We start from the raw sequence: 10,242 nt of genomic DNA, 5'->3' as shown, positions 1-10,242 counted from the left end.
TACCCCCCCCCCCCCTCCCTCCCAGCCTGCTCCCCACCCCCCCCCCACCTCCCTCCCGGCCTGCTCCCCACCCCCCCCCCCACCTCCCTCCCGGCCTGCTCCCCCCCCCCCCCTCCCTCCGGCTCCTGCTCCCCCCCCCCCCCCCCTCCCTCCCGGCCTGCTCCCCCCTCCCTCCCGGCCTGCTCCCCTCCTCCCGGCCTGCTCCCCCTCCTCCGCCTGCTCCCCCCCCCCCTCCCTCCCGGCCTGCTCCCCCCCCCCCCCCCTCCCTCCCGGCCTGCTCCCCACCCCCCCCCCCCCTCCCTCCCGGCCTGCTCCCCACCCCCCCCCCCCTCCCTCCCGGCCTGCTCCCCACCCCCCCCCCACCTCCCTCCCGGCCTGCTCCCACCCCCCCCCCACCTCCCTCCCGGCCTGCTCCCCCCCCCCCCCCTCCCTCCCGGCCTGCTCCCCCCCCCCCCCCCCCTCCCTCCCGGCCTGCTCCCCCCTCCCTCCCGGCCTGCTCCCCCCTCCCTCCCGGCCTGCTCCCCCTCCTCCCGGCCTGCTCCCCCCTCCCTCCCGGCCTGCTCCCCCCCCCCCCCTCCCTCCCGGCCTGCTCCCCCCCCCTCCCCCTCCCTCCCGGCTGCTCCCCCCCCCCCCCTCCCCCTCCCTCCCGGCCTGCTCCCCCCCCCCCCCCCCTCCCTCCCGGCCTGCTCCCCCCCCCCCCCCCCTCCCTCCCGGCCTGCTCCCCCCCCCTCCCTCCCGGCCTGCTCCCCCCCCCTCCCTCCCGGCCTGCTCCCCCCCCCCTCCCTCCCGGCCTGCTCCCCCCCCCTCCCTCCCGGCCTGCTCCCCCCTCCCTCCCGGCCTGCTCCCCCCTCCCTCCCGGCCTGCTCCCCCCTCCCTCCCGGCCTGCTCCCCACTCCCTCCCGGCCTGCTCCCCCCCCCCCCCCCCCTCCCTCCGGCTGCTCCCCACCCCCCCCTCCCTCCCGGCCTGCTCCCCACCCCCCCCTCCCTCCCGGCCTGCTCCCCACCCCCCCTCCCTCCCGGCCTGCTCCCCACCCCCCCTCCCTCCGGCCTGCTCCCCACCCCCCCCTCCCTCCCGGCCTGCTCCTCCCCCCCCCCCCCCCCCCCCCTCCCTCCCGGCCTGCTCCCCCCCCCCCCTCCCTCCGGACTGCTCCCCCCCCCCCCCTCCCTCCCGCCTGCTCCCCCCCCCCCCTCCCTCCCGCCTGCTCCCCCCCCCCCCCCTCCCTCCCGGCCTGCTCCCCCCCCCCCTCCCTCCCGCCTGCTCCCCCCCCCCCCTCCCTCCCGGCCTGCTCCCCCCCCCCCTCCCTCCCGGCCTGCTCCCCCCCCCCCCCTCCCTCCCGCCTGCTCCCCCCCCCCCCTCCCTCCCGGCCTGCTCCCCCCTCCCCTCCCTCCCGGCCTGCTCCCCACCCCCCCCTCCCTCCCGGCCTGCTCCCCACCCCCCCCTCCCTCCCGCCTGCTCCCCACCCCCCCTCCTCCGGCCTGCTCCCACCCCCCTCCCTCCCGGCCTGCTCCCCCTCTCCCTCCCGGCCTGCTCCCCCCCCCCCCCTCCCTCCCTCCCGGCCTGCTCCCCCCCCCCCCCCCCTCCCTCCCGGCCTGCTCCCCCCCCCCCCCCCCCCCCCTCCCTCCCGGCCTGCTCCCCCCCCCCCCCCCCTCTCCCGGCCTGCTCCCCCCCCCTCTCCCGGCCTGCTCCCCCCCCCCCCCCCCCCCCCCTCTCCCGGCCTGCTCCCCCCCCCCCCCCCCCCCCCCCCTCTCCCGGCCTGCTCCCCCCCCCCCCCCCTCTCCCGGCCTGCTCCCCCCCCCCCACCCCCCCCCTCTCCCGGCCTGCTCCCCCCCCCCCCCCCCCCCCCTCTCCCGGCCTGCTCCCCCCCCCCCCCCCCCCCCCCTCCCGGCCTGCTCCCCCCCCCCCCCCCCCCCCTCCCGGCCTGCTCCCCCCCCCCCCCCCCTCTCCCGGCCTGCTCCCCCCCCCCCCCCCCCCTCTCCCGGCCTGCTCCCCCCCCCCCCCCTCTCCCGGCCTGCTCCCCCCCCCCCCCCCCTCTCCCGGCCTGCTCCCCCCCCCCCCCCCCCTCTCCCGGCCTGCTCCCCCCCCCCCCCCCCCCCTCTCCCGGCCTGCTCCCCCCCCCCCCCCCTCTCCCGGCCTGCTCCCCCCCCCCCCCCCCCCCTCTCCCGGCCTGCTCCCCCCCCCCCCCCCCCCTCTCCCGGCCTGCTCCCCCCCCCTCTCCCGGCCTGCTCCCCCCCCTCTCCCGGCCTGCTCCCCCCCCCTCTCCCGGCCTGCTCCCCCCCCCTCTCCCGGCCTGCTCCCCCCCCCCCTCTCCCGGCCTGCTCCCCCCCCCTCTCCCGGCCTGCTCCCCCCCCCCCTCTCCCCGGCCTGCTCCCCCCCCCTCTCCCGGCCTGCTCCCCCCCCCTCTCCCGGCCTGCTCCCCCCCCCTCTCCCGGCCTGCTCCCCCCCCCTCTCCCGGCCTGCTCCCCCCCCCCCCCCCCCAGGCCTGCTCCTGCTCCCCCCTCTTCCCCCCCCGCTCCCCCTCCCCCACGCCTGCTCCTGCTCCCCCCTCTTCCCCCCCCGCTCCCCCTCCCCCACGCCTGCTCCTGCTCCCCCCTCTTCCCCCCCCCCCTCCCCCTCCCCCAGGCCTGCTCCTGCTCCCCCCTCTTCCCCCCCCCCCCCTCCCCCTCCCCCAGGCCTGCTCCTGCTCCCCCCTCTTCCCCCCCCCCCTCCCCCTCCCCCAGGCCTGCTCCTGCTCCCCCCTGCTTCCTCCTCCCCCCCGCCCCCCCCCCCAGGCCTGCTTCCTCCCCCGCCTTCCCCTTTATGTCTCTCTTTCCCCCCCAACTCCCTTTCCCCCTGCGCCCACCCCTCCCCCCCCCCCCAGCACCACCACCACTGCCGGCTCCCCCTTTTCCCCCCTCTCACATCCACCATTGTGTAACTGAGGACAAGACTGAGTTCCCTTTTCATCAGAGTAACTGATATAGGTTTGTCCTCGGAAAAAGAAGACGACCACCGTAACACAACAAGCTGGATGAACTGATCCTACAACCCTCTATTCTCGTGACAGCTGGTTTTTAGTGAAATGTGATCGGTGAAGAAGTTTTTCTTTCATGCTGCAATTGTTCATTATTTAAAGAAAAGTAATAGTATCTGTTCAAAATGAAGGGACAGATTGCTTCCATAATACAAACTTCTCTTGGATATCGTTTTAGCCTCATGAACCCACAATCTCCCCTTTGTCCCAAGATTACATTTCAGTCCTTAACCTCATTAACATGCTTTGAACATTCTGAAGGGGAAAAGGCCTTGATAAATCTTGCTACACTTTTTTTCTTGGCACACTGGCAGTTTATTTTAAACTTTCATTGCAGATAGTGAGACATAAATCCTTCAACATATAAATGATTAAATCTCTCAGCCCCCTTTGTTGTGGGATGTAATTTTGTGAGTGACAATGCAGTTACTCAGATAGAATTAAACTGTAGATTGCTCTTTTTTTTTTAAAAAAGCCAAAATAGCCCATTGAGGTAGTGAAATTGTTCATAATGTCTGGTTGGTGTCTATGATTTCAGCATCGTTTTTGATTTCACTAAAGCTATTTGAAAGCATTGCTGAATAAAGACAAGACGAGAGGGAAAGTTGGAGAGTGGCTGGCCTGGGTTACTGTCATGCACGCACGCACACCAGCCCGTGCATGCACACCAACCACCACATGCACACTTGGTGTTGGGAAGAAACTCTATAACTGATCAGTTTGCTAGTGTAAGGATTTGACGTGGAGTTACGACTGTATAATGTGAATCTCACCAGCACGATGGGAATGTATAATTGTAATCCGAGGGGACACCCTGACTTCGGCTTCTCCTAACTGAAGTGTTGTCTGCTTTCTTTTAGTGGGCCACTCGGAAAATACAAAAACGAGCGCAGGAGCAGCCTGGCCATGCTTACTCCCCTTCCAATGGTGAGGTTTATTTTCTTTCTTAGGAACCTATGTCAGCTATGTTGCAAAAAGACATGGAAATGTGGCATTTTAAGATAACTCAGTGACGCATACGCAAAATGTACAAGTGTATTATAGGAAGAAACAACTGAGGCCATCGCATTGATGTTTACTTTCTAAATTGAAGTTAATGAGCTCACCGATAAACTTCCTCTGAACTGAACAAATTCAAAGTAAACAAATCTCTGGAAGAACCAGAAGTACCTCGGCCAGTATGTTCTTTGCTAGTATAAAGCATCCTGTTTCTCTTTGTTGTGGTGTATTAAAATTACGGCCTGAGGGATGGACCATAGTTTTACCGTGAGGACGGGAAGGTGGGTCTTGCCAGTGTTGCTCTCGAGCCGGTCTTTAGCTGACTCAGTGACATTCCATCCCTTTCTCCCCGCACCCTCATCTTCCCAGTGGGGAAGTATCTGAGCGCAGTGGGTACTGGAATTAGAAATGTCACTTTTACTTCGGTCCCAGCACCATTTGCTTGTCTGCTCAAAGCAGTCACCAGTGGGGAGCGGTGCTGGGAGCCAAGGGAAAAGGATAAAATGTCATGTTGTTAGCTATAACGTTGGAAACACCAAGAAAATGATAATCCAGTTGGAGGCCAGACACTTTTAAGTGGATTTAAACAAAATTGTTTGGAATTACATACAGGATCACATTTTTCATTTAAGAACTGTTTGTAGTATTTAATCTCCTGTCTTTCTTGGCTTGTGGCAGTGTTATCAAACAAGCTCCTCAGATTATGCTAGAAGGTAGAGGCTATTTTCAAAGTTACCGCATCTCTTTGGTTGATAAGTTATGCACTGAACTGATGGTGAAGTTTCAGTTCCTCATGTGTATGGGATCCTGTCCTGAGGATTAGATGCGGGAAAGAGGATTTTGTTTGATTTGTATGTTAGATGACAGTGGAAGTAAACTGTTACAGGGACACAGAATTGTATTCCACCACAATCTGTAACCTCATGGCCCGGCATATCCTTCACTCTACCGTTACCAACAAATCAAGGGATCAACCGTGGTTCAGTGAGGAGTGTAGAAGTGCATGCCAGGAGCAGCACCAAGCGTGCCTCAAAATGAGGTGCCGACCTGGTGAAGCTACAACACAGGACTACGTGTATGCTAAACAGCAGAAACAGCATGCATGTAGTCATAGAATGCAGAGCTAAGCGATCCCACAATCAACGGATCAGATCAAAGCTCAGCAGTCCTGCCATATCCAGTCATGAATGATGGTGGACAATTAAACAACTAACAGGACGAGGAGGCTCTGTGAACCTCCCCATCCTCAATGATGGCAGAGCCCAGCACGTGAGTGCAAAAGACAAGGCTAAAGCGTTTGCAACCATCTTCAACCAGAAGTGCTGAGTGGATGATCCATCTCGGCCTCCTCCCGATATCCCATCACAGAAGCCTGTCTTCAGCCAATTCGATTCAGTCCACATGATATCAAGAAATGGCTGAGTGCACTTGATACAACAAGGCTATGGGCCCTGGCTGTAGTGCTGAAGACTTGTGCTCCAAAACTAGCCGTACCTCTAGCCAAGCTGTTCCAGTACAGCTATAACTCTGGCATCAACCCGACAAAGTGGAAAATTGTCCAGGTATGTCCTGTCCACAAAAAGTAGGGCAAATCCAATCTGGCCAATTACCACCCCATCAGTCTACTCTCAATCATCAGCAAAGTGATGGAAGGTGTCGTTGACAGTGCTATCAAATGGAACTTACTCACCAATAACCTGCTCACTGCTGCTCAGTTTGGGTTCCACCCGGACCACTCGACTCCAGACCTCATTACAGCTTTGGTCCAAACATGGACAAAAGAGCTGAATTCCAGAGGTGAGGGGAGAGTGACTGCCCTTGACATCAAGGCAGCATTTGACCGAGTGTGGCACCAAGGAGCCCTAGTAAAATTGAAGTCAATGGGTCGGGAAAAAACTCTCCAGTGGCTGGAGTCATACCTAGCACAAAGGAAGATGGTAGTGGTTGTTGGAGGCCAATCATCTCAGCCCCAGGATATTGCTGCAGGAGTTCCTCAGGGCAGTGTCCTAGGCCCAACCATCTTCAGCTGCTTCATCAATGACCTTTCTGCCATCATAAGGTCAGAAATGGGGATGTTCGCTGATGATTGCACAGTGTTCAGTTCCATTCGCAACCCCTCAAATAATGAAGCAGTCCGTGCCCGCATGCAGCAAGACCTGGACAACATCCAGGCTTGGGCTGATAAGTGGCAAGTAACATTTGTGCCAGGCAATGACCATCTCCAACAAGGGAGAGTCTAACCACCTCCCCTTGATATTCAATGGCATTACATCGCTGAATCCCCCAGCGTCAACCCTGGGGGTCACCATTGACCAGAAACTTAACTGGACCAGCCACATAAATAATGTGGCTACAAGAGCAGGTCAGAGGCTGGGTATTCTGCGACGAGTAACTCACCTCCTGACTCAAGAAAGCCTTTCCACCATCTACAAGGCACAAGTCAGGAGTGTGATGGAATACTCTCCACTTGCCTGGATAAGTGCAGCTCCAACAACACTCAAGAAGCTCGACACGATCCATGACAAAGCAGCCCGCTTGATTGGCACCCCATCCACCACCCTAAACATTCACTCCCTTCACCACCGGCGCACCGTGGCTGCAGAGAGTACTACTTACAGGATACACTGCAGCAACTTGCCAAGACTTCTTCGACAGCACCTCCCAAACCCGCGACCTCTACCACCGACAAGGACAAGGACAAGGACAAGGACAAGGACAAGGGCAGCAGGCGCATGGGAACACCACACCTGCACGTTCCCCTCCAAGTCATACACCATCCTCACTTGGAAATATATCACTGTTGCATCGTTAACGCTGCTGGGTCAAAATCCTGGAACTCCCTACCTAACAGCACTGTGGGAGTATCTTCACCACATGGACTGCAGCGGTTCAAGAAGACGGCTCACCACCACCTTCTCAAGGGCAATTAAGGATGGGCAATAAATGCTGGCCTTGCCAGTGATGCCCACATCCCATGAATGAATTTAAAAAAAAGTTGCCTCTCCCAGAATTACATCGAGTTACATCGAAACTACAGCACAGAAACAGGCCATTCGGCTATTTATGGCATTTATGCTCCACATGAGCCTACTCCCTCCCTACTTCATCTAACCCTATCAGGATACTCTTCTATTCCTTTCTCCCTCATATGCTTATCTAGCTTCCCCTTAAATGCATCGATGTTATTTGCCTCAAATAATCCTTGTGGTCGTGCATTCCACATTCTTACCACTCTTTGGCTAGAGAAGTTTCTCCTGAATTCCCTATTGGATTTATTAGCGACTATTTTATATTTATGATATCTCTACGTCTATCCTATTATTATCTTATATCAGGTCACCCCTTAGCCTTTTCTTTTCTAGAGAAAAGAGCCCCAGCCTGTTTAGCCTTTCCTGATAAGGATATCCTCTCAGTTCTAGTATCATCCTTGTGAATCTTTTTTGCACCCTCTCCAATGCCTCTATATCCTTTCTATAATATGGAGACCAGAACTGTGCACAATACTCCAAGTGTGGTCCAACCAAGGTTCTATACAAGTTTAACATAAATACTTTGCTTTTCAATTCTATTCCTCTAGAAATGAACCCAAGAGCTTGATTTGCCTTTTTATGTCCTCTTAATCTGCGTCGCTACTTTTAGTGATTTGTGTATCTGTACCCTAGATCCCTTTGCACTTCTATCCTGTTTAGATTCTTATTATCCAAGCAGGACGTGGCCTCCTTATTCTTCCTACCAAAATGCACCACCTCACACTTATCTATATTGAAATTCATTTGCCAATTACACACCCATTCTGCAAGTTTATTAATATCTTGTTGCATTTTGACGCATTCTTTCTTTTTATTAACTACGCCCCCGCAATTTGGTGCCGTCCGCAAATTTTGAAATTCTATTTCCGATTCCCAAATCCAAATCGTTAATGTAAATTGTGAACAGCAGTGGTCCCAGCATCGACCCTGTGGAACACCGCTTTCCAATTGACCTCAGTGAATGCTGAGAATACAATAAGACAATGGGAGTTTGCCAACAGACCAAAGCTATGGCGGAAACTCCAGGTCCGTACTCAAGTTGTACCTTACACCGCACTGGAGAATGGATCAGATAAGTCTACGTTGTTCAGTGCTTTAAATGGTTATTAGTGAGGGTGGTTACCTTGATGTTTAAACCTGCAAAATTCATATTGCAAGTATGCGATCGTCACTAGCTACTAGTGTAAATGATAAGTTCTTGTGTAGTGTTTGTGGTTTTCCAGAGCAGAGGTTAGTGTGTTGGTTTACATGGCAGTTATACCAATTACACATGAAATGAAACAAAATGAAAATAATTCTGCTCCTGTTTCCTACTATAAACATCAAACCACAAAAAGTCAAACCAAACTCTCTCACAGGTTGGCCTCGGAGAATGAAACGGCGTCAATTTTGTCTTTCTGTTGTGGGAGCCAGCAATGTCTGGATAACCTGCTACCCACTCTCCACCACCATTGATTCCTTTTAAACGGAATTATCTGCATTGTGGCATCTCCTTTTATTCGCATGATGTGATCCATCTATTTCTTTTGAAAGGCTGCACATGCACATTGCATATTGGTGCGTGTGCGTTCTGACCCTGTTTCTAATAACCAGGATAATTGTTGCATTAAAGGAGGAGCTGCCAGGTAGGCTCGTCCTAGTTTGTAAAAAAAAATGAGTGCAGTACAGACACACGGAGGGAGTCTTTGATTAGATAAATTGGTGCTGACTGTGGTTTTGGTTGTTGCAGATGATCTTTTTCCCCTCTTGCTGGTGAAACTGCACTATGGCTAGTGTGGTTATGTTACTGGACTAGTAATCCTGAAACCTGAACTAATAATGCAGAGAACATGAGTTCAAATCCCACCATGCCAGTTTGAGAATTTGAATTCAGTTTTAAAAAAAAATCTGGAAATAAAATAAAGCTGTGGGAAAAATCCAACTGGTTCACGAATGTCCTTGCCCGGTCTGACTCCAGTCCCACACCAATGTGTTTGACTCTTAATTGCCCTCACTCAGTTGTATCAAACCATTAGTAGAAGGGCCCTTCTGAGGGTAACTAGGAATGTGCAATAAATGCCGGCTTTGCCAGCGACGCCACATCCCAAGAATGAATTTGAAAAATAGAAGCTGTGGCCAGTCGACTGTCCTGTCGAGGGCCTGCGTGCTGGAAGCAAACTTATAAATGACTATGATTGGTCTAAATACTAAAAGGCCTGCAATTTCCTGGAATGTTTCAGTCTAACTGGCGTTGTGACGAAATTCGCATGTAACTCGTTCACTTGGTTTTGCACTGCACAAATTTCCTTGATCGTTTGCGCCGCTTCCGAGGGTACGTCTACTGAAACCCTCTGCCGCTCATTTACATAGCTCTGCCCCCATGCAAAAGACCAGCTCAGCGAGTTTCCTGCATTTACGCCAGTAATGAGATGGCGTTGATTTACGCCCAAAAACTTAGCCGCAACACGGACCGAAGTCACCTGAGTAAGTCGCTGGTGTAACTCAGATTTCTGGAGTTTGATGGCAATTTTCTTTGAGATTTTTTAATCTTGGCCAACTGTTGACAGGATGAGGAACCCCTGCTAATTGCAGCAAGACGATACACGTCTTGCTGTGGTGCAATCCAACACCTCCCTTAGTAAATGTGGTTAAAGTACAGATAGGATATTTGGCAGTCAGAGCAAGTTATGTATATGCTGTACATGTAGTTGTGAATCACCAGGAGATGTGGGTCTCGTTCTGCTGGCCAGTTTCCTACCCACACTCTGCCACAACTAGTCTGACCCCAGGGCTGCCTTCAAAGGACCCCAGCATCCTGCTTATTCCTCAACAGGGGACCTTTTGCTGCCTGAGCCTATTGTAGTGCTTCCACTGGCGTGAGAGTGTAATTACTGCCTGACAAGTCTAAATGGATAGTTTCTATTATGGACATAGGAATGTTTAATGGAAGAAGTTGTCAGGAAGTGTTTGCAGGTATAACACACGCATACACTTTTTTGAGATAGATATATATCTATATATAATATTTTGAGTGATCCTAGATTTTGTTTCTCCTTTGGTGAGCTGGCTGGCAGTGTGGTACAAGGAGCTTGAATTGTCCGGTCACTTTCTTGAGGCGGTAGTCAGCCTTTTGGGAGTGAAGTTCATGGATGATGGAGGTGATGGGGTAGTAAATGCCAGACCAAAGAATGACGAGAGCAGCAACACCATCAACTCCAAGCCAC

At 55.3% G+C, this 10,242-nt stretch overlaps 1 protein-coding gene across 3 annotated transcripts in view; it reads left to right on the top strand.

The window, feature by feature from the left end:
• Positions 1 to 10,242, top strand: part of gpat3 (glycerol-3-phosphate acyltransferase 3) — a 45,382-nt gene that overhangs the window by 3,234 nt on the left and 31,906 nt on the right. For all 3 annotated transcript variants that reach the window (XM_067994376.1, XM_067994374.1, XM_067994375.1), the window contains exon 3: positions 3,872 to 3,938. In XM_067994376.1, the coding sequence (XP_067850477.1) occupies positions 3,872 to 3,938 (67 nt within the window). The remainder of the gene's footprint in view (positions 1 to 3,871; positions 3,939 to 10,242) is intronic.

This window comes from Heptranchias perlo, chromosome 1 (genome assembly GCF_035084215.1).
Source record: "Heptranchias perlo isolate sHepPer1 chromosome 1, sHepPer1.hap1, whole genome shotgun sequence".
NCBI lineage: Eukaryota > Metazoa > Chordata > Chondrichthyes > Hexanchiformes > Hexanchidae > Heptranchias > Heptranchias perlo.
This window is presented reverse-complemented; position numbering and strand designations above follow the sequence as displayed.